At 35.2% G+C, this 25,223-nt stretch overlaps 1 protein-coding gene across 1 annotated transcript in view; it reads left to right on the plus strand.

Annotated features, from left to right (window-relative positions):
- Positions 1-11,265: 11,265 nt before the first annotated feature.
- Positions 11,266-25,223, plus strand: part of LOC143648541 (uncharacterized) — a 367,651-nt gene continuing 353,693 nt past the window's right edge. The window contains exon 1 of the mRNA XM_077118745.1: positions 11,266-11,666. Coding sequence (XP_076974860.1) covers positions 11,456-11,666 — 211 coding nt within the window. The 5' untranslated portion in view covers positions 11,266-11,455. The remainder of the gene's footprint in view (positions 11,667-25,223) is intronic.

Raw genomic sequence — 25,223 nt, forward strand, 5'->3', positions numbered from 1 at the left:
GCTGGTGCTTAAATGAAAGACAATGTAGCACAGCCCGAGCACCTCAGCATACCTCATCTCAGCACTCGCAGCTCAGCCCAAGCCTTTCGAGATGCAGAAAGAAGTTACCCCGGGGAAAGTTGTTGGAACCCAGAGGCCTGGAGAAAAGACCAGCATAGACCATCTTGTGCCTTGCCAGGTAAGAAAGAACCTCAGTGGAAAGTTAGCTGCCTTTCCTCTGAAGAGCTAATGAAATAAATCCCCTTTTATTTAAAACCAATCTGTCTCTGGTGTGTTGCTTTCTGGCAAACTAGAACATTCAAATGGACCCTGAATGCCATCACGAGTGTCCTTCTAAGAGAAAGGTAGAAGGAAATTTGACAGACACAGATGAGAAGGTGATGTGAAGAAGGTGGCAGAGATTGGAATTATACAGCCATAGCCAAGGAATGTGAAGGGATGTCAGCAGCCCCTAGAAGCTAGAAGAGGTAAGGAACAGCTTCCCTGCTAGACCTCCAGAAGAAGCATGGCTCTGCGACACTTTTATTTCATTCTCATGAAACCAGTGTTGAACTTACGGGCTCCAGTACTGTTTCTGTGGTTTTAAGCTGCTAAATTTGTGATAATTTGTTAAGGCAACCACAGGAAGCTAATAAAGTTTATATTAGGGTTTCTTTCTCTTTTCTTGCTTTGGGATAATTTTTGAAAGAGGTAGAAATATTATTTCATCTTCTTGAGACTTGTATCTTTTAATTATTTGCTTTAATGTTTTTATTTCTCAGATTTTTTTTTCCTTCCTTAAGGATTACCACTTTCAGAAGTATGGGTGATTCCCAAAACATGGAATATTGACAGTCTTCATTTTTTTTTTCTCATCTTATTATATTGGGTCTCCTAGCAAATTAATCTCACCTCTCTTCCTTCTTTTCAATTGCTTTCCTTACCTTTCTTTTCCTTTTCCTTTCCTTTCCCAATAATCTATTGAGTAGTTACTGAGTATTAGGCATTGTGATTAATTTTGGGAATATAGAAAACAATAAGGCAGTTTCACGACTCTCTATGAGCCCACCATCTATTGGTATAGAAAAAGAACACAGATAGGTTTGTATAGTGAAAACAAGATAGAAATAAAAATCAATAACTAAAATAGAATACTGTAAGTGCTCACTATTTGTTCTGTATATGAGCAAAATGCTATATACAGAACAAATAGTGAAAAACTCTGCTTGTCAGAGATTGAAAAGATTTATTAAGTAATGCTTGAGAAGGGTCTCAAGGGATGAATCCAAGTTTTATAAAGAACTCAATGAGGGAAAGACATTTTAGAGAAAGAAACTAACTCTGGGGAAGGCACACGTGTTTCACAGTATGAATTGTTTGAGCATGGCAAGAAATTTTAATATGCCTGGAGTATAGATTAAATTGGGGGAGATGCAACAATGTGAGATTGTAAAGATTAGAGTCAGATTGTGATGGATGTTTTTTGATGTGTTGGTGAGTTTACATTTTTATTATTTTGAACATGGGTAGAAGATTGAGACTTTAAGCAGGAAAATTGCATAGTCCTTTAGGAAGAAAACTCTGACAGCATTTTGATCATTTCATTGAAGCAAAGTTGAGAGATCAGTTGGGGACTTTTATTACAAGGTCGAATAAACAGTAGATGACAGCAAACAGAGTCCAAGCAGAGACAATGGAATAAAGATAAGAGAATGGAATCACGAGATAATTCTGAAATAAAAGTGGCAGAGTGATTAAAGTGAAAGTGATCAGTGCGATGCTAGAGGTTTCAGAGTGCAATGGGACCCTGGGAGAGAGTGACCTAGGCAGAGGAGGAGATACCTAAAGTAGAGTCTTGAAGAAGAGATTGAACAACTATTTGAAAACTAATAGGAGCAGGGAAGCAGAGTGTGGCACCGGAACTTTCCAAACACAGGAGAGCATCCTAGAAAAGGTATAGTCAGGAGAAACAGAATGGCTGCGAGATCAACTCTAAGTGGTATGAATTTGCTGGGGTCAAAAGTCCAGTGGGGCTTCTTAAAATGTACAGGATTCCTATTTGGATGATGGAAATATTTCGGTCGTGGATGGTGGTGATAGTGACATTGTGAATGTAATAACAATATATAACTGAATATGGTTAAAAGGGAAAATGTTAGGTAGTATATATGATAACAGAATAAAAATTTAAAGAAATCCACAGAACTACACTACACATGGACTATAGTTAATAGTATAATTATAAAAATTATAAATTATAAAATATGCTTCCTTCAGTTGTAACAAATATTTCACATCAATGAAAAGTGTTACTGATAGGATGGTCTAATGGAATTCTGTATTTTCCTTTGTTGGAATTTAAGCACATGAACCAGGTGTTATCTTGTTGACAAGTGTTAGAGAAAAAGACAATACCCTCATAGCATAGTCTTCATAGTTCAAGTATCCTGTGACATTTGACTCTTTCTTCTTTAACTTTGTTTCTTAAAAGGAAAGGGGGTAGAAGAATACACTTTATAAAGTGCAATTTATCCAATATTAATCAAAAGTACTTTAGCTCAGATATTCCCATACCATTTTCAGGAGGTAATAGTTAGAATCAATTTCCTTTTCTTAAAAACTTCAAAGTTAATTAATTTAGCTAAGAATTGGGCACAGGGTGACAAAGCATGGCAACAATTCCCTAATTGAATTAAATGGCACTTTAGGATTTAAAAAAGCATCTCTATAAAAAATGCGAGAACTGTATTCACCAAAATTTATTTACATTTTTTTTCACAAAGACATGTTCAAGTCCTACCTCCTACCTGTGGTTGTGAACTCATTTGTAAAGAGGATTTTCAAAGATCTTATTTAGGGGAGGCCAAATTGAATCAGGCTAAACATGACAGAAGTCCCTATAAACAGAGGAAATTTGAATACAGTTAGAAGAAGCAAGAGAAGAAGAGAAAGATTACCATGTGATAAAGGCAGCAATGCATCTACAATTACTAGAATACTACAGATTCTGGGAGAAAGCAGAGCCTGGGTATTCCTTGATGTTGGATTTCTAGCCTCCAAAACTGAAAGACAATACATTCCTGTTGTTTAAGCCAAGTAGTCTGTGGTATTTTGTCATGGCAGCCCTGGAAAACTAAGACGATCACTATATTCTCTTGTAATTGGAAGCTTTAGTCCAGTCATTTGAACATAGGCTCAAGAGGCTCAGGAAAGTAATATGTTGCCTATAATCATCTATTTAGAATTACCTAATTACATAGGCTAAATTTGAATAGCAGCATGAATTTCAGACATTGTATAACAAGGGCTTCAGAACTGTGATTTGAATATTGGCTTGGATTCTGGAATAGCCAAGTGCAATACCAGATTTCATCACATGCGGAACTGTGTGACTGGGAAAATTGACTTTTCTAGGTCTCAGTTTTGATTTTTTTTTTCACATAATGGAGACAATAAGCAAAGCCTATCTTCAAAGACTGCATATACAAGCATTATGGCATAAACCTGAGACATAGTAAATACTCAGTAGTTTTAGTAGTGGTAATAATAAAAATACCTACTAATTTTGAGCATTTGTTGTATGGCAGGTACTGCTCTCAGTTAACGTATGCTACTTCTTTGATCCTCATTGCAACCCAAACAGGTCAGCCTCATATCACCCCTATTTTACAGATGGGGAAACTGAGTAGAAGTAGTATTTAGTGATAGTATTAGTAATTATTTATTATTGATGTTACTTTGAATTCCCTATTGGACATGTATGAACCAAAGTCAATACAAAGCCAGGCTACACATTAGAAATCACATTTTTTTATTTGCGTCAAGGACATAGATTATCAAAATCCCTGAACCTGGCAGCTTTACCTTTCTTGGTAATATCCCCTCACCCAGATTTTCCACTGGACGGCCTCAAATATCCTAATCTAAGGCCCGATAATAGTTGTGAAGTGGTGAATACAATCTTTAGGTGTAGCATATTTTATTTGTGTAGGAGTTTGCGTAGGCTGGTCTTTCCTTATTCCCCAGCTGTAGCTTGTAGCATGTTCTTATACGATCTACTCATGAAAGCTCTGGTTTATGTCATAGATCTTCCTTTGTAAGTGCCAAATAGAGTCTTGACTCCTATTTTTGGCTGAACTCTGCCTCCCTTATGAACCTTAATATATTAGAGAACATTTGCCTAATGCCTCTAATTTCTTGTATTGCTTGAACTTGCTATTACCCTATCTTTTTGGATCTGTTTCTGAGCCCAGGCAGAATTAGCTATACAACAGCTGGAGCACTGACTTGACTGGATGGCATCTATTGATAATGAGGGAGTACAGGGACCACCACACACACCCATGTGTGGCCAAAGACAGTCTGGCTATGAACACTGCAGTTTAGCCCTGACCTCACAAAAAATGCAGCTCCAAGGAGCTCAACACTTGCCACTAAAATAACTTCTTATAGGATTGGACTTTAGCCATTATTTTTCACCGTTTAAGACATAAAATCTGTGTTTTTGTTTGTTTGCTTTTTCCTGATTTGTTACTTTTTTCCATTCTCTTCTATTTTTAAAATTTCTTCATTTTCTTCTGTCTGAATCAAACTCATAATTTCCAGACATTCTACCTTTCTCATCCATCTGCCATCATCTCCAGTCCAATTAAACTATTTTCTACATTCTCCTGCAAAGACTCTACTTGTGTATAGATAAAGCAAGATATGTTAGAACTATTTGCATACATACATTTCATAGCACCTCTTCGGTAACCATACTTCCTCTTCCTATCTGCCATTCTAATTGTTTACTTTTTTCAAATTATTCCAGCTCCTCTTTCTCTTTCCTTTTTTCTATCCTCATTCCTTCTTTCTCTTTTTCTTTCCTTCCTCTCCCCCCTCCTTCCCTTTCTTCCTTCCTTTTATTTCTAATCTCCATATTTTACTTCCTTCACTTATTTTATTGTGTTTGTTTGTTTACCTTAACAAGATCTTTAAATGACAGTACCCAAGTTATATTCTTCACGTATTTACCCAAACAAAAAACTTGCCAGCTGGGTGTTATTGACTTACCTGCCCTCTGATTACTCAGTATCAGATTTTGCCTTTATATTCCAATGCCTTTCTCAGCTTTCATTTTTCATTAATGACCCTTTAGTATAGTTTTCTCTGTTTCTGTTCTTTCTTTTCTTTTTCCTTTTTTTTTCTTTTTTACAAACCTCACTCAACTCCCACTTGCTTGCGTCTTTGGCTACTCATATCCTAAGATGTAGTAAGACACTTCCCTGCTGCTGCACACTCCTTAGGGACTCATACAGACAAGGAGGGTTTCAGACATGAGTTATTTTAGATTGTCTGGGAGGATCTAATTAAAGGCCAAAGTAGTAGATATTGTGAGAGGACATTTGTCATTGAGTGAAATGGATGACTCTTGCCATATGCTTGTAAAGGAGAAAACAAAGCCTATATACATACATGTACCTACAGCTCTAAATAATAGGGAGAAGCAGTTAAATGGAAGGGAAGGGGGAATTTTTGAAGGAATTATAAAAGAGAAATGCTCCAGGGTATTGGTGGACTAGATATAGGAAGATATGGAATCTAAAATATGTCTAAAGCTTCAAGATTTGTGATAAAAAACAATTCTGGAATTAATTATACCCCATGTTGGAAATACTTGATATTAATATAACAATGCTTGCCTTCCTTTTGTTTAATAATATTTTATATTATAAAATACATTTAAACTACAAAATTTAGAAAGAAAATCAGAACATAAAAACAGTCCATATTCCTGCCATAACAGAGGTGATTATTACTATAAACATTTTGATACTTGATTTTTTTCTCTCTAATTCAAAACACCTATTTATTTTACAAAGCTGGGATCATATATTATCTGGAGTTTATTCTTTTCTGCTTTTGCTTACCTAAAGTTCACATCCCATACCTGTTTAAAATGATGTCTTTTCAATGGCTATGTAATAATATATTGTAGGAATTGATATACTCTTTTTCAATTTTGTAGACAACTATAAACAATGTTGTACAAAAATGTTGGTTGGTCTCACTAGTAACTTTCTTATGAAAGTCTCATGAGAGACTCTTTGATGTAAGATTACTAAAAATCACAATCAACCTCAGGGCCTTTTGTTGGTGCATCCCTCTTTGGAAGCGCTTTTCTCTTACATATTTTCAAGCCTGACTCCCACATTTAACTCTGATTATTTCTTAAATATCACCACACCAGAGAAACACTCCCCTTAGCACCTATCTGAACTCTATCCAGAATTCTGTTTGTTTTGTTAAATGTTTTATCCCCAGTGCCACGAATTGTGCCTGGCACATAGTAAGTACTCAATAAATACTATTCAAAGAATTGATAAATAAAAAGAACTGCAGGCATTTTGCTATATATAAACAAGTTGCTTTCCATAAAGCCTATTTCAATTTATGTGCTCATAAGCATTGTGTAAGAAAACCCATTTCACCACAGAATAACCAACTTTGAGAATTAATAAAAATAGCTAATTAATTTGAGAAGTTTTGCACTAATATCTCAATGTTGCTTTGGTTTTTGTTTCTTCTGTGAATCATTGGTTTCTCTTTTTGATCCATTTCCTACTAGGGTATCTGTTCTTTTAAAATAAGATGCAAGAGAGTGGTGCAACAGTGGCTCAGTGGCAGAATTCTCACCTGCCATGCCAGAGGCATGGGTTTGATTCCTGGTGCCTGCCAATGCAAATAATAATAATAATAATAATAATAATAATAATAATATGCAAGAGATTATGTACATTAAACATGCTGAAAATTTTTACATTACTTAGGCATTTTACCTCCTTAATAAAATTCTTTTTAGTTTTCCTTATATTTTATGAGGTCTTCTAAAAGAATATGTGGAGTCCCCAGTGCCTGCCCATGCAGAAGAAAAAGAATATGTGAAGTCAAATATTTTAGCATTTCTCCCATTGAGCTCTCCTACGCTGTTATTATAGATTTCAAATATATCCCCTTATTTCTTTAAAGTTGTCTTCAATATCACTAATGTGACTTATTCAGTATCTTATCCTTAGCTCCTTTTACTCTTTACCCACTAGGCTCTTTTCTTTATAAAAGTTTATCTTTTTTTTTTTTTTTTTTTTTTAAATTTCAGCCCATTTCCTTCTTGGGTCTATTTATTTGGTTTTGTGGACGCCAGGTCTTCCTGAGTTCTACTGAAAATGTCCATTTTCAGATGGTTTTTAATAGAAATTACATTCAATTATCACTCTTCTAATAATGTTCTTTCCTCATTTTCCCTGTAATATTTTTATATGGGCACCATTTTATATTTATTTTCTATTTGCTCAATGCTATTAGCCTAGATCTACTGGAGTTGTGTTTACCATCAGACAGCAACTGTTGTTTTCTTACTATCCACCTTGTGCTGGTCAAATCCCCCTTATGCTGATTAAATCCATTTCATATAGCTCCTGTTTGGTGACAAATTGGCATTTAGACCTCCCAGCTAGAGACTGGGAGGGTATATGCAATCTACCTTTACTCTCTGAAATAGGGTGGTCTCCATGTTCCAACCCTTATTGATTCACAAGCTTGAAAAGCTCTATTTCAATTGTTATGTGTGCCTACCTCAGCTACCATCTACACTGCTTCATTTAATTTAATTTAATTTTTTAGAATGTGACATGTCACTGCCAGTCCCCTTATCCCTTCTTTGTTGTCAGGTACTAATATCAAAAGAGGAAAAGCTGGGGCTGTGTAGATACTCCTCTGTATGTATGATCTATACCTCCTATAGATCTCAATAAAATGATGGCAATCTAGGTTTTTGGTTAACAGATGCAGTTTTTCCTTCTTAGTCCAACATCATTTGCCACACAAGAGTGCAAATGTAGCATGTATTCTGGCAAGATATTGCCTTATGAAGTTAACTTTTTAGAATTGTTCTAAGATATATCTTTCTGGTTGGTATTTTAATATAATGATGGCTGAGACCAACTTATAATGGTGAGCTGCAAGTCAGATGACACCCCAAACTAGTTTTATGGTAATATTTTCCAACATTTTCTCCATTCAGAAGTTGCTACTTTCTGGAGCACTGCAGGGATTAGAGAAAAATGTACTGCTTTAGAATAGACTTACTATAGAAAATGTCATCCCCTAATAGCAGTACCAAATAATAAATGACTAATATTTTGTTATTATGAAATGTTTAGAAATTATATCTTTGTACATCTATGTCGAGATAGTATTTTATCAATTTGAATGGATATTAAATTAATTTATTGTTATTTTCATATATATTCTAATTCAGCATCTCTAAATGCACGACAGGATTTTGGTAGAAAAAAATTATCTGAGTTAAAGGTCTCTTTCAAATTAGATAAATTTAGCAGAAAATGATCTGCAATGTTTTACTATAGCACCATGGCATCTAGAATAGCATATCTTTCTCTCATAAAATTAAGATGGAAACTGAATGGGGCAAAGTTGACAATCTGTTTTCAATAGCATCCCAGTAGTGAACTTTCCATGTAAGATTCCTCACTTTTGCAAAGGGGATTATTTTCATAACCCGTGCATAATTCAGAAATGTCTGTGGTTGTTTTACTCAACCAGCCTTAAAAAAATATATATTATGGACGATGAAATCACCAAGGACCTTTCAAGTGCTGGTGTGTTTTATATTTTATGTGGGTTATTAGTGACCTTTCTGCACTTATCAGAAAAAAAAACAATTGTATTGTGCATGTAGAAGTTCTGTTACAATAGAGACCAGATCCCTGAGGTACATGATTGTAGTTTTCTAACTGGTAAGGTCTGGTGTCCTTCTTGCTTTCTAGAAGTAAGCTATTAGTCTTGGATGAAGGAAGTAAGAAAACAAAACTTGCGTTTCCTAACAGGTGAAAATGGAACATGGAATTATGGATGGCATTGGATTATAGAGCTGTCTAAAGAAAAGGTAACCCTCTACAGTAATTAGAATTCTTGATTTTTCTCTATGTATTATTGCACTAAAGAACCCAAAGTGCTTTCGAATAATGCCTGTTTTTAATATGTAAGATTACAATGGCCAAATTACTAAAAAGACTCTAAGTTTTTAAATCATTATTATTATTTAACTTATTGCATTAAAAAAATTTATTTAGGATCAGTATCAATCCCCTTTCCAAATATCCCAATGTCTCCCTATTGTGTATTGGGAAATGTGGAAGCCCCTTAAATCTCCCCTCATGGATAACTGATCTAATAATCTTATTACCACATTCTCTATTACTGGAGTTTTTAGAATTTACCCTATTCACCAGATGGTACTATCTGGCCAAATGTTTCACCTATCTTATTTGTTCTTGAATGTTTTATTTGTTTGTTTGCATTATTTAATCCAGACTGTCCAATTTGAAACAATTCAGTTGACCAAATAAAGGCAATGAGGTGGAAGTGCTGCCTACAGTTCCATATAGAATATTGTCATACCAGCCCAATGTTGTAACACATGATACTCTGTGAAATCCCCAAGTAAATAGGGTGAGGAAATGTGGGCATGGCAAATGGCCCTTTTGGAGCAATTGTCTAATCCTATCACTGTAAATTCACATGTCCCTTAATTGGGTTGTAGTATTTGAAAGCACAGATTTGATTTTAAATAAAATTCCATGATGCTTATGTCATTGATTTGTTGAAAATGGTGTAGCTATTATTCTTCTAAAGTGCTTTCAGAAAATATGCATGTTGAATGTATGGAATTTGCACAAATCTTTGATCTTAAAAGATTTAGTTTCCTTTTAGTATTTTCCTTTTTTTTTTATTATTTTGAACTCTTTTGTTTTTAAAAAATATTAAGGGGGAAGCATTTGTCTGAGCTAGAAAACAAAAGGAAATTCTGATTGAGGTATCTGAGGATAAGAGAAATTATGACTTTAAAAGAGAATGTAGAGTCCAAGGGGTGTAAATCTCCCTGGCAATGTGGGACAAAACTCCCAGGATGAGCCAGGACTTGGCATCATGGGACTGAGAAAGCCTTCTTGACCAAAAGGAGAAGAGAGAAATGGAACTGTTTCAGTGGCTGAGAGATTTCAAACAGAGTCAAGAGGTTATCCTGGAGGTTATTCTTATACATTATATGCGTATTCTTTTTTAGTTTATGGCATATTGGAGTGGCTGGAAGGAAATACCTGAAACTGTTGAGCTGTTCCTGAAAACTTGATTCTTGAAGATGATTGTATAATGATCTTTTACAATGTGACTGTGTGATTGTGTAAACCTTGTGTCTGATGCTCTTTTTATCCAGGGTATAGACAGATGAGTAAATAAAAAGGATAATAAATAAATTATAATGGGGGTGGATAAAGGGTAAAGAATTTGGATTCAAATACTGGTGGTCAATGAGAAGGAAGGTTAAGGGGTATGGGATTGTATGAGTTTTTCTTTTTTTCTTTTTCTTTTTTTCTGGAGTGAAGCACTGTTCTAAAAAATGATCTTGGTGATGAATACACAGCTATGTGATGATACTGTGAGCCACTGATTGTATATCACGTATGGACTGTTTGTGTATGAAGACTTCAATAAAAAAATATTTTTTAAAAAAGCATGTAATCTTGAAAGAGATTAAAATAGCTATTGCAACCCCCAAAATTATTTTGAGTACCTTAATTTTGTTTTTAGTAGTGTAATTTTATGGTTAGGTAAAATAAATGGGCATTCTTTAAAAAAAAAAAACTAAAACAAACCCCAAGTTGTTATATATATATACATACGTAAGCATGTTATAAATATACAAAACGATACATACATGTGTGTATATATATAATATATATATATAAAACATCTTAGTTATTTTGTCGTTTTTATATTCCCAGCTGGAAATTCAATATAAAAGAAATACTTCACTGCTTTATTCTAAATTCTTTTTGATCCTACATGGAAAAAAACGTGGCATTTTGTGTTTCTTTGAAAAACCTCTTTAACTGAATGAAACAGTAGCTACTAAGAAAAGAAACTTCAAATTTACCTTTGGTCTCCTTCATATCTTTAGCATATTTTCTAATAAAAATATTTCTAAATTTTAGTGTGTGCTTAGTTTTGGTTATCTAAGCTGTAATAAGTAGCCTTGGGACCCCCGAAGGCACACCCCACACACTTAGGCTGTGTGACCTAAGGTCACAAGTAATGGCTGCAAGCTAATTGATTGAGAAAGGCTTGTCTGGCTGGGCCCCTCTGCGTCCTCCCTTTACATTCCTAGGTTCTGTGAGGGGCACTAGCAGCTCAGCCTAGCAAGGAAGGAAAAAAAGAGAGGAAGTTTCTCTGCGTTCTGATTACACTGTGAATTCCCTTGTAGTGAGCTGAGTTCTCTCCACCCACATCTTACCAAGAACTCCTTAACTTGAAGGTGACCAACTTAAAGCTCGATCGCAGAGAGCTACCCCCAAATTGATCTGAGTATTTATCGAGCAGAAAGAGCAAACTGCCTACTTCAGGTGGTGGGAAGCGTATGGAAATTATATTAGCACTTCAGCAAAGGGCACAGCTGCATCATAACGAAGCCGGGACTCAGATTGACAGGCAAATAAGCCAGCTCCTGGAAGGGGCCTCTGGGTGGCAGCTCTGGGCCATTGGGTATTGGACAACTATAGGCAAAACTGAAATGGAACAGGGGCAGAAAATAGCACACTTTTACTCTACGCAACCGTTGCTTTCACATGGTGAGTGCAGATTTAAGCTATTATTTAAAATATTCTTGCTGTGTTGTCAAACAAGTGAAGGAATCTGTTGTGCTTGAGGGAAATTTTAGCAACAGCATTTTTTTATAAGTTCCTAGGTGATTTGGTTTTGTTTCTGCTTGATTTCACATTAAACTTGGCAATGCTAATAGAGAAATACAGTATTTGTATTGTCTTGGCTGTCCTTTTTTCTTAAACTTGTCCGTTTGTTTAAATCATACTTCTCTTCAACCTGAATAAATATTGTTTTAGGCAAATCATGTGTGGAACAGATGATGAAGGAACAATGACGTGACAGAATATATGTAAACATTTCATTTAGTCTGACTTTGTGTGGCTTCTCCAAGGCTTCATGTTTTGCCACCTTATCTGCGGAATATATAGCACAGTCTGTATAAAAAGAGTATAAAAAGAGCTTTGTGTGAGAATTCCTGGTGAGTTGAAGGTCAGGGCCTGTGCGTTATCTGACTGCCAGCAAGACTCACTGGTGTTTTCTCTTAGTTTTAAACTTAAAATAGGAAAGAAAGTGCATCATTACATGTTAAAAAGTAAGTGTGTTGGATTCTAACAGTTCCCTTCTTATCTTATATGTGTGTTATTCTGGCACAGGACTGTTTAAACCTCTTTTGAGAGGCAGCATGCAAACTTCTTTTGTTTCTTTTTGTCTTGTTTGCTCACATTTCATTATAGAAACTTTGAACAGTTTTTTTTTAATTTAATTATCTTGAAACAATATTGTGTAGCTTTAATTTCAGAGCAAATATTTTGAAAGCTAATAAGCTTACTTTTACTGGGGAAAAAAATACCTCAGAGTGTAAATTGTAACTAATTCCTAGTTTAGCCATACTTATACTCAATCCTCCTAAAGTGCTTCTTATTAAAAAACAAATCAGAATATGTCTAGAAATGTTAAAATAAAAAGTTCTGCAAAAATTACAAATTCTGTATTACAATATGAATAAATGCCAAACTATTATTGCTGTCTTTGATTTTATTAATTTTTTAAAGGCAGTCTTATTCACAAGGTGTCTGCATTAAATGTTACCAAAGCAGATGAAGTGAAAAATGTGTTTTCCACATGGCTGATTTGATAAAACATAGAGGTCTGAATTTTCATTGTATGCTTCACATTCATTTAAATTTGTTAAAGAGCAGCTGTATTTTAGAAATTTTGTGTGAGCATTTAAAATATAAAATTTAGTGCTTGAGACTACTTATATTTGAGATTTATAGTTTCTGTTTGCTAAAGTAAATTAATAAACTGAAAAAAACTATATTGGGGTAATTGTGAAGCTGTGTAACTTCACAATAAAGAGAGAAAAGCTTTTATAGGAAGAATGAATGTGGATTCATTTATAAGGCAATTTTGAACCATTACTTGGCTCTTTCAATAATTTGTGGAAAACTATCAACTGTGGCAGAACTAATGGCTTTTACTTTAATACAAAAACTCTTTTTAAGAAGGATGCTTATTTTCAAACTATTCCTATGACTTGTTACAAGCTTCTTTCAACAGTTGCAAAATGTTAGGGACAAATCCTTTCCTGAGAGAACAAGACCATTATGTCCTTCACCTGGTACAGTCTTTCTTTTTTGCCCACATACACAGTTTCTAACTGCTTATTAGTTCTATAGGAAAGTGAAAACTTAATGCTTTTTTAAGAGAGGATATGTTCAAGTTTTCATTTGTGTGACCCTTCTAACTTTTCAAAATTATATTCTCATCAAAATCACCCAAATGTTTTTATTAGGTCTTTTGTCTTTTATTAGGTCTTTGATAGTAACAATCAGGAAAGGAAATATAAGTTGTTTGGGTTTTGCTTTTAACGTGATTCAGAAAGTAAAGTTATGATGCGGCTAAGGATTTATAAAAGGCTTTGCCAAGAGATCAGCCTTTTGAAAATTTCCCCCTTTGATATCAAGATTGTAAAAATGTTTACCCCTTATCTATTCCTTCCAAACCAATCCAGAGACCAGAAATTAGAGAGGAATTTCATTATTTTTCTAGGTTATAAAGTGTGACCGCAATTCAGAAAGTTATTGTGCTATCGAGAGGTTCTACAAAGGTGGGGTTCCCTCTAATGGAAGTGCATAAATTGTGATAAGCAAAAGATAGAAAGACTGCTCATAAGGTTTCTTATTTAATCTTAAACTCTTTTCAGTTTTTTCTGTTCATATTTTCTTATGGACTGGTGGCTGAAGTGAAAGCATTTTTTACAAACTGTGGCTAGCCATAATTATAACACTGTGGTTTTAAGAACACTTGTATTTTCTTATATAATGATAATTGCCCACAGAATTGTACATAATATATTAGATTAATGAAGATGATGGACATATGTCCACAAGTCAATATATAGTGAACTCTTATTTCTATAGATACAAAACATACACTCACACAAGCATAGGCACACATCTAATGCTTATGTCTGTGATATCCTGAGGAAATGACTTTCCCTCTCAGTACCAGAATTATTCTCAAAGAATGTGTGAGGTGGGCCATGGTGGCTCAGCAGACAAAGTTCTCGCCTGCCATGGGGGAGACCTGGGTTCATTTCCCGGTGCCTGCTTACGCAAAAAAAAAAAAAAAAAAAAAAAAGAAAAAAGATGGATTGAATAAAACAAAGGAGGAGGGTCTTCTCTTCTGATAAGATTTCTAAGTGAAACAAGATAAAAAGACCTCACTGATAATGTGAAGTCTAATATCAAGCACTTGTTACTGAATATTTCATGAATAGCAATATATCACTTTCATATGTACTTATTTCCATATCTGCTATTCATAGCTTCCCCCTATATTACTCTATTACTCCCTTCAGGATTGGTTTGGGGAAAGGGGTATGGGTATGGATCCATGTATTTAAGGGCTTACAGAGAGGGTAGAGTGGCCTGGACATATGCTAGGGTCATAATACTCTCACTTATTTCCATAAATCTTACGGTCAATAAATTTCAAATTCTTTCTATACCCTTGTAGTGGTAGACATGTTACAGGGATTTGTGCCTACTCTATCAAGGATAGATTTCATATCAGTTGTATTCTTATATTCTTCATTCAGCTACATTGATCAATTTTTTTATCCTATCACATATAGGGCTGAATCTGTAGGATTAGATACTGTTATCTTCCCAGGGAAATTATGGGTCCTTAAAAAACTTTCCTAGAGAGTGGGAATTTGGTTGTTATTATTCTTTTTATTGGGGGAAAAGAAAGCTTATTGGTCATTCATCTTTCTAGACATTTTGATCTGAGGACTCACATCCTTCTTTAGTTATGGAAAACTCCCCGATATTTTCTTTTCAAATATAATTTTTTTGCCATTAGCTATAAACTCTTTTTTTCTGGAATTCTATAGTAGATGTATGTGGAAACTTTGCAATATATCATCCATATTTTTAAAATGCTCTTTCACACTTTTTAATATATCTGTCTTTGCTGCATTTTGGGTTAATTACTCAGTGATTTCTTCCAATTTACAAATTCTCTCTTTGACCATATCCATTCTAGAGTCTATTTATCTTTGACTGTAATATTCTTTTCTGGAGATTCTAATTGATTCTTTTTTCATAGTCATTGTTATTGTTTCATTTATGATTTGTTCCCTGTTCTTTGTATAGATGCTATTTTTTTATATTGTCTCTTTGAGGATCCTAAGATGCCTGTATTGAAGTTGTTCTGAAATTGTTCTAGTATATTCATGCCATATAGAATGATGTCATTGATTATATTATTTTACTTTTTAAACTTTTGCTGGCATTCTTATATTACTATTCTCTCTTGTCTTGGAATTTTAGCTTTCAGGCTCAACTTGAGGTTTTTTTTTAATTTCTCTCTCTCTTTGCTGGCCTGGCCTCATCCTTTGATCTTAGAGTTGGCCCTGCAACCCCCATCCGCAGGTCTCAGAATCTTGATGATAATTTCATAGATCTGGGCATCAAGTCAAATAGCAGTTTGGCCCAAGTTTGACTGCAAGATTATATCTGTTTACTTTGGCCTCCCTAAATAAGTAGGTCTAAGTAGATCATAGCTGCAGGCAAAAGTCAATTATTCAGCTCCCTACTATCTCTACCCAGTTTTCAATCAGTAAACCTGGCAGTGGTTGTCACTTCCTTGGGGCAAGTGAGGTACTTCAGTTACCTTGCAAAGATAGAGAATTGCTTGCCTCTCATTCCAGAGGTCAGCTGGTGTACTGCACCTCACTTGAGTTTCTGTTTTATCTCTGGTCCCCTGAGTTGTTTATTTTGTTTTTGAGTATTGATTTTCTTTACATAATCACTTTTAATATTTTATCTATAATAAGTCTATGTTCTCACCAAAAGCAAAGGGCTTGAAGCATCTATTTGAAATGCCATCATGATCAATGCTCCTCAAAAATGGGCTTTAAAATCAGAAAGCACGGGTTTAAATTATGAATCACTAATGAGTTGTGTTACATTCAGTAAAGCCTCTAATCTTTGAAAGCCTCCATTTCTTCCCCTGAAAGATGTTGATAATAATACCTATGTCAAGGACTGTTGTAGACATTCAGTGGGAGAATGTGTGGAAAACAGTTAATTCTATGCCCAGCCATACTCGGTGCACAAATTCTAGTGGGGGAAGCAACCAAAACAAACCTGGATCCTACCAATTGTGTAATGAATAAATGATAATCAGAGGAAAAAATTCAGAGTCCTCATTGTCTCCTTTTTTTTTCATTGTCTCATATTCTGGTGAATGCAATATTATCATTTTTGATATCTAAAACAAATTTTCTAAAGATGAATGTCAAATGCACTAGTTCTATGTCTATGGGCCGGTAGGTGTTCTGCTAGGATTGCCTAAAACATTTCTTTAGTCATAGTTATTGTAAATCCACGTAACTCAAGGAGGGAGGAAGAAAGAAGTGACATGAGAAAATATTTCAGGGTTGATAAACATGAACATATAACACTTTGATCCAGGAGTGGGTTACTCTACCAGTGAAATAAAGTGTGTGTGTGTGTGTGGGGGGGGGGGCGGGAATAGAGGACTTTTGTGTTTCAGCTGGTCTTAGTTTGTAGCTAATATATAACATTAGTGTCTTTAAAAACATCTCTTTTGATGGCCCACATTTCAAATTTAGCAGCAGGAGGTATGTTTGGCTGGGCAGGAAATGAGATTTTGAAAATAAAAAAGTTTAAAAAGAAGCTAAAGAAAGATAAGGAAGAGGATGAAGGAAAAGCAGTAGCTACGTGAAATTAGTCTTAGAATCTGAAAACATACAGGTTTCTTAAGATGCTATTGGCAATACATTTACAAAATAAACATTTATTTGACTTTTTCCTTTCTTACCACTGGTTTACTCTCTACCGCATTAACCGCTCTCAACCCTTTGTAGGTAGCACTACTGCTCATTCCTTAAATATTCATGAGCTTCAGTGGTCTATCCTGATCTGCCTTTCTTCTCCTACTACCCTCTCTCTTTTATCCCATTCACCCTAAGATACTGGCTTATATTGTTATCTTATACCACTATAAGCCAAACTCTAGCCTATTTCTCTCTCCCAAACCTTAAACAAGAGTATGGAATTTACCACAGGTACTTCATGCTCAATGCCCAACATGTTCAAATCTGAATTATCATTTCTCTTCAGAAACCTTCCCAAACCCAGCCTGTCATCTCCCTGGTCACTCCAAAGAGAAACTAAGACATCAATCTTGCCTTCTAACTCTCTTTCCCCACACATATTATCTTTATGAAATATTGATTCTATTTCTAAGCATCTCACTGATCACGTTTATACATCTATCACCATTCATCACTACCTATCTGACATTGTTCTAATTCCTTTTAGGGTTAGACTGCATGTGTTGGAATTTGAATTCTGCCACTCATTGCCTGTGTGACATTGGACAAATTATTCAACTTCTCTGTGCCTCAGTTTTCTCCTCTTTAAAATGAAGATGACAATTGTAACTACTCATAGGAGGTTCTAAGGGACTAAACGAATTAATATGTTGTACGTGTATCTATCTCTCTCTCTCTCTATATATATAATTTTCATGTGTAGGTACACACACACATATACAAACACACCTAAATATGTATGTATACATATACAAATATATATATACACACAATTTTGTGAATTTTATGTATGTATGTATAATGCAGGATAATGTCTAGACCAAAGCGAGTACTGTGTGTTTATTAATATTATTACTATTTATTCTCTCTCAGATTATTGCAAAAATCTCTTTAAAGGTCCACTTGAAATGAAATGCAAAGCTAGATATACAAGAGGTGAACAGAGTTAATATAACATGAAACTAGTTATATTATTATAAGGAATTTAGATTGATTTTTATTGTAAGAATGCATAAGTAGCTTTTAACTAGTTATGAGACTGTAGTTGTATTTATTTTGAATCTAAGCAAAGAATTTAAAGGCTTTGAATAACCTTTATGTTTTCTTTGGTATATGGCAAGGCTAATTTTCAAATATGGGCTATGACATACAAACAATCAGAGAAGATGCAGAGTCCTATCAAAATATCTTTCATTTTAATATCTCCATAACTGGAAAATCATATTCTTAGCATTATTGAAATGAAACATCAGCTTGAAAATTCCCTTTATTCTTTATTGAGTAGTCTCTGAGTCTTAATACTGTTTCATGAACATTTTTGCCAAACTGCTGAAAGTTTTATCTTAGAAGTTTTGGGACTAGGAAAGCATAATTTCCAAATGCAAAAGTATAAACTCATCTTTTTAGAAAGGCATTGGAAAATGAATAAATAGGAAATTAACGTTTTTTTCCTAGCTGTTCTAGGAAGAACTAATCTTATTTAAAGATGAATAATATTTTTAAGAAATGAAGAAGAAAACAGTACAGACTCCATGAAATATATCATAAAGAATAAAAAGAGATGGTGAGGGCAGTGCGATGGTGGCTCAGTGGCAGAATTCTCACCTGCCATGCCAGAGACCCAGGTTCGATTCCTGGAGCCTGCCCATGTAAAAAAAAAAAAGAGAGAGAGATGGTGAAACAAATAACAGATAGAAACACTAATAAGGGGTAAAAAAGATCCTATCCTCCTAATTCCTGGGATAAATCAAAACTAAATTCCAAAACATTTAAAATTCATAGTAAAAAAGGTATATAGAAACAGAAGGAATTATTAATAAAAATAAAAGCAAAAATTAATGAATCAAAAAATGGAAAAAATGTGAAATTGATAAATAAAATTAGGACCTGGTTCTTTGGAAAACAGCAACTGTAACAACAAAAATCACATTTAGCTAACTCGATTATTTTTAATATATGGGCAACAAATAGATGAGAAAAAGAAATATTGGATAAATAATGTTGACCCTGAAAGAGGAAATTTTAAGCATTATGTATATATAAAAAAAGAAGCCATGCTATTTCCTTTAGGTTTAACGTCTAGCTCTATGTAAATTCAGCTAATTTCTTGGGTTTTTTTTTCAAACAATTAGTCCATTTTTTTAGTCTTGCAAATTAGAAAAATAAAAAGAAACCACAGAATGTGACAAAGAATAATTTTACAAACATTAATATTCAGTACCCTAAAATAAGGGTTTGAATAAGTATTTAACTTGGGAAACAATCCTAGGAATTGTTAATGGAGTGGGGAAGGAAAGGGAGGAAAAGCAACACAAGGTACACTAATGAGCTGGACAAGGGGAGTGACTCCTGTTGGGAACCTCTGGAAGATTATGGTGAACCACCTCAGAGTAGAGTCACCTCAGGACGAGGAAGCTGGGTATACATCCATAGCTCATATCTTAGTCATTGGTTGAGGGTTTCTCCCAGACTGCTCTATGGTAGCCTAGCATGCTTTTGGTTAGAGAACATGCTCAGGCAGAGGGTGGCAGCTGCATGTAGTAAAAAACTCAGTGTGCAAGGGAACTCTGAGTGCCCACCGACAGCATCTGCACTGTATATTTAATAAGCATTTAAGATGTTTCTGGCAGTTTTATTATTTCAAAAAGCATGGCAAAGAACATAATTGTTATATGTCCCCTTGTGAACATGTATTGAATTTTTTGTAGGGTACGTGTCCAAAAGCGACTTGCTGTGGTGTGAGGTATGTGTCATCTCAAATTTACTGGACCTGTACATTATTCTCTGAAGGTGCTACACAAATTTCTTCTTCCATCAGCAGTTAGGAGAGTACCCTTTTGTCCACATCCTTTCCAATGCTTAAGATTGACCAATGTCTTAATTTAGGGATATCATAAAATGGTGTGCTGGTTTGAAGCTGTTATTCACCCCAGCAAAGTCAGGTTATTTTAATTCGTTCGTGTGAGTACAGACCCACTGTGGGTGGGATCGTTTGATTAGGTTTTTCCATAGAGGTATGACTCACCCAATTCAGGGTAGATCTTAATCCTTTTACTGGAGTCCTCTAGGAAGAGAATAAATACAGAAAACACAGAGAGCAGAGAGGTGAAACCATGTGAAGGATACAGAGAAAGAGAGAGAAAAATGCCAGAGACATTTGGAGTCGGAGGGAGGATTTCCCTGTAGACATTAAAATTGCTCACATTTGCTCAGAGAGAATGCTACTGGAATCAAAAGCTGTGAGCAGCAGAACCCAGGATCAGAAGTCTAGCAGACATCAGCCATGTTCCTTCCCATGTTACAGAGGAACACCAGATGCCAGTAGTCTTTGTTCAGAGTTAAAGTATCTTCCCCTTGATACCTTAATTTGGACAATTTCATGGCTATAGAACTGTAAATTTGTAATCTAATAAATCCCAATTGAAAAAGTCAGTCCATTTCTGGTATATTGCATTTCAGCAGCATTAGCAAACTTATACAAATGATATTTTACTTTTTTTTTTAATTTGCACCTTTCAATTCCTAATGAATCTAGAAAGAATTTCTAATGGATCTCTGAGATAAGTAAGCAGTGGAGACCTTCGCTATAGATGAGCTATAAAAATTAAACCTTAAATATATAGATTACAGAGACTGTAATAGGCTGTTATTATTTTTAATGTTAATACATCTTCGTTAACCATTCGTGTATCCCCTTCAATTAATTGCTTACTTATACCTTTGCCATTTTTTTTCTTAGTTTGTTTCTTATTGACTTTTTGGCACTCATTATGCATTCTGGATATGATGCTGTATTTTATATGTTTCAAATAATTTCTCCCAATCTCCCCCTTGTTTTAAAACTTTTATTATAGTTTTCTTGTAAAAAAAATTTCAAAATTTTACTTTTTGGATATATAATATATTCAAAATGTTGAAACCCCAAAAGTTTAGATATTTATACAGTGAAAGTTCTCTCCCCATGCTTGGTTTTCATCAACACCAGTCCCCACACCATAGGTACCTTTTCCAGAGTTTATTCTTTACTATAAGCTCAATAAAAACACATGTTTTTATCCCACTTTGCTTCATTATATACAGTATTTCACACCCTACTTGTATAATTTAACATTCTGTGGAGAGTTTTTAAGATGTACAAAGTATTCTGCTACATATTATGAGAGATAAAAACATGAACATGATATATGGTCTTCCCAATGAAAGTTAGTCTCATATATGATGTAAAAAGAAACCTTGAAGAGAGTCATTAAAACACTATTGGAATTCAGAGAGGAGAGCCTTTTTTCCCCCAACTTCAATAATTAATATTCTTCGTAATAGCTGAAAATAATGCATCAAAATGATTCAATTTATTCCTATAGCACAAAAATTTCCAGCTGTCCCAGCGCTTTAAATATTGAGTTTCTGACAGTGGAGGACAGTTTAGCAAAATCATAATTAAAGAGAATGTGTATTAATGACTGTTAGTTTGCAGGTTGCCAGAGTGCAATATACCAGAACTGGAATGGCTTCTGAAAAGGGGAATTTAATAAGTTCCAAGTTTACAGTTCTAAGCCTATAAAATTGTCCAAACTAAGGCACCAACAAGGGATTTCCTTCACTCAGAAAGGTCAATGGGTTAGGAACACCTTTGAAGGCTGAGTAGTCACGTGGCTGGCATCTGCTGGTCCCTTGATCCTGGGCTCTGTTGCTTTCAGCCTCTGTTCCTGTGGGGGTTCCTCACTTTGCTTCTCCAGGGCTGGCTTTCATCTGTTGGCTTCCCTTGGCTCTCTCCAGGTTCTGGCTTGCTTAACATCTCATGGTAATGTCTGCTGTTCTCCAAGCATCTCCAAATATCCATGTCTCTGTTCTCCAAGCATCTGCATCTGCTCCCTCTGTCAACTCTGAGGCTTCTGTGGCTTCTCTAGGCTGTGTCATTCCTGGATCTTTTAAAGGATTCCAGTAAATTAATCAAAACCCATCTTGAATGAGTGGAGTCACATCTCCATTTAATCAAAAGTCACACCCACAATTGGGCGCATCATATCTCTATGGAGATAATCTAATCAAAGTATTCCAACCTACAGTACTGAATTAGGATTAAAACAAACAGCTACCCCCACAAGATTGGATCAGTATTAAACCATGGCTTTTCTGTGGTACATAATACTTTCAAACTGGCACAAGGACTTACTACATATTAGACATGTCATGGACATAAAGGGGAACAAGGCAGATAATTCCTGATTTCATGGGACGTAGACACTGAATTAAATAGCAGTCAGGATAGGGGGACTCAGTTGTAACAACAACAACAAAAAGGCATCTCAAATTGACAGGGAACCTGGATTTCAGATTCAGGCATGTTGGAGGAGTGGAGTTAGCCAGGTAAATGTGGGGAATATCCCAGACAGAGGAAAGAGCAAGCATATGCAATATTGCAAAATTGAGAATAAGGTCAGTTAGAAGAACTGTAAAAATTTCAAAATGAAGGGAGCACAGTTTGTTAGAAGTAGTGAATGGCTGAGATGAAGTTACAGAGATTTTTACTGGCTCACTCCTGAAATACCTCCCTGAAGTATATTTTGAGGGCACTATGGAATCATTTAAGGGGTTTCATGTGGCAGTCAAATGAACAGATTTTGTCTTTTCCTTGATACGAAAGTATCCTGGCACATGAGTGGTGATTAAAACTATGACAATGATGCTATTTTTTTTTTCCAAGAAATTACCTAATCTGCTAACCACAGTTACTTAGAAGTTTCAAAAATAGTTTTCAGGGTTGTCTGTAAAATGCCCATGTTCATACATACTATTTTTTAATATATGTGTGTGTATATATATATATGTATATATGATTCTTCTTAAAATTTCAAAAGTGTCATTGACTAAAAACTCAAGAACCACTAGATGAAATTAGGAACACTATTTGGTCAGAAATGAATCCTAGAGAAAATCAATTTTGAAGGAGTAAGTAGAGGAAAAGGAGGAATGAAGAGGAGGCAAAGAAAGACTGGTCAGAGAAGGAGAATCATAGAAACTAAGTGTGCTAGTTTGGGTAAAGGCTAAGTAGCTACCATAAAAAGACACCAAGATTAAGTAAAACATAAGTTTTAATCTCATTGTGCTGGTTTGAAAGGATGTATGTACCCTAGAAAAGCCATGTTTTAATCCTAATCTCATTTTGTAAAGGTAGCCATTTCTTCTAATCCCTATTCAGTACTATATGTTTGAGACTATAATTAGCTCATCTCCCTGGAGATGTGACTCAATCAAGAGTAGTTGTTAAACTGGATTAGGTGGAGATGTGTCTCCACCCATTCAGGTGGGTCTTGATTAGTTTATGGGAATCCTATGGAAGAGGAAACAATTTGGAGAAAGCTGGAGATTCTGAGAGAACAGAATGACATAGCCATGAGAAGCAGAGTCCACCAGCCAGCAATCTTTGGAAATGAAGAAGGAAAATGCCACCTGGGGATCTTCACAAAATGAAGCTAGGAGAGAAAGCTAGCAGATGACTTGATGTTCTCCACATGCCTTTACAGATGAAAGAGAAACCGTGACACTGTTTCCCATGTGCATTCTCACTTGAAAGAGAAACCCTGAACTTCAACAGCCTTCTTAAACCAAGAAGCTATCTTTCCCTGGAGCCTTAGATTGAACATTTCTGTAGACTTGTTTTAATTGGGACATTTTCCTGACCGTAGAACTGTAAACTAGCAATTTACTAAATTCCCCCTTTTAAAAGCCATTCTGTTTCAGGTATATTGCATTCTAGCAGCTAGCAAACTAGAACATTCATATTACAAACCAGACCATCATTGGAAATATGGCAGTTATGTTCCAGAACATCATTTAAGACTCCAGCTTTCTGCCACCATGATACTCCACCACCCTCAAATATGTTGAGTTGTTGGTGTGTCTGAGCTCATTCAGGAAGGGAAAAGAACCTGTTGTTTGAAGGTAGCGTGGAAATTATAGAGTACTTCTGCTTTACCATACAGATTTATATTTAGTCACACAGCCATAACTGTGCATGAGAGAAGTTGAAAAATGCAGTCTCCAGCTGTGTGGCTGTGTGATTATGATGGAGAGAATGGATTTTGGAAGGACAGCTAGCAGTTGCCGCACTAACTTTTTAAATTTCAAAAGGTATTGAGTGACTAGGTAGGTTTATATATCCATTTAAAATATATTAACTTACTGCTATATTTGGTTTTTATTCTGTGTGCTAGGGTAGAGTCATTTAAAAAATCTGCTACCAAGTAGTTCATATTCTAGAAAGAAGGGAGAGAGCATCCCTAAACAAATTAAAAAATAAATATGTGATATAATGTTAGAAATTAATAAGTACTATGAAGAAAAATAAAGTAAAAGAAAAAGGAGTTAGTCAGCGGAGGTCTATTATGTTAAACTATAAAGGTTTCTTTGGATAGCAAAATATTGAGATCTCCTTCTTTGAGGAGGATTTGCAGTAGAGTTACAGATCTAGAATATTCATATTTTTCTTATGTTGGTTACTGTGCTGGTTTGAAACTGCTATGTATGCCAGAAAAACCATGTTTTTCTTATCCAATTTGGTGGGTACAGACTTATTGTGGGTGAGACCTTTTGATTAGGCTTTTTCCATGGAAATATTAACCACCCAATTCAAGGTGGGTCTTAATCTTTTTGCTGGAATCCTTTGTGAAGGCCAATAACATAGAGCTCAGAGCTGATACAGAGGTCGATGCTTGGAGACAGAAAATGTTCTGGGAGATGCTAAACTAAGATATGAAATCCAGAGTTTTTCCCAGAGGAGCTAAGGGAGAACCCACAGATACCTAGAGAGGGAAGACACCCCAGGGAGATGTCAGAAAGACCCACAGGAGCTAGGAGAGCCATTTTGAAACCAATCTAGGAGAGAAGGGCTGGCAGATGTTGCCATGTGCTGTCTCATGTGACAGAGAAACCCTGGATGAGATTGGTCTCTTTTGAGAAAAGGTATCCTCTTGTTGACGCCTTAATTTGGACATTTTCATGGTATTAGAACTGTAAATTTGTAACCTAATAAATCCACTTTATAAAACCAATCCTTTTCTAGTATGTTGCATTCTGGCAGTTTTAGCAAACTGAAACAGTTACTAATTAGAAAGGAATTCAGAGTCAAAGGAGTATTTTTAGGAGTTTGGGAGAGAATGGACCAAGTTTACCTATTAAAGAGAACATGCATGCAGAATCGGTTTGTTGAAGG

The sequence above is a fragment of the Tamandua tetradactyla genome, chromosome 10 (assembly GCF_023851605.1).
Source record: "Tamandua tetradactyla isolate mTamTet1 chromosome 10, mTamTet1.pri, whole genome shotgun sequence".
In the NCBI taxonomy this organism is placed as follows: domain Eukaryota; kingdom Metazoa; phylum Chordata; class Mammalia; order Pilosa; family Myrmecophagidae; genus Tamandua; species Tamandua tetradactyla.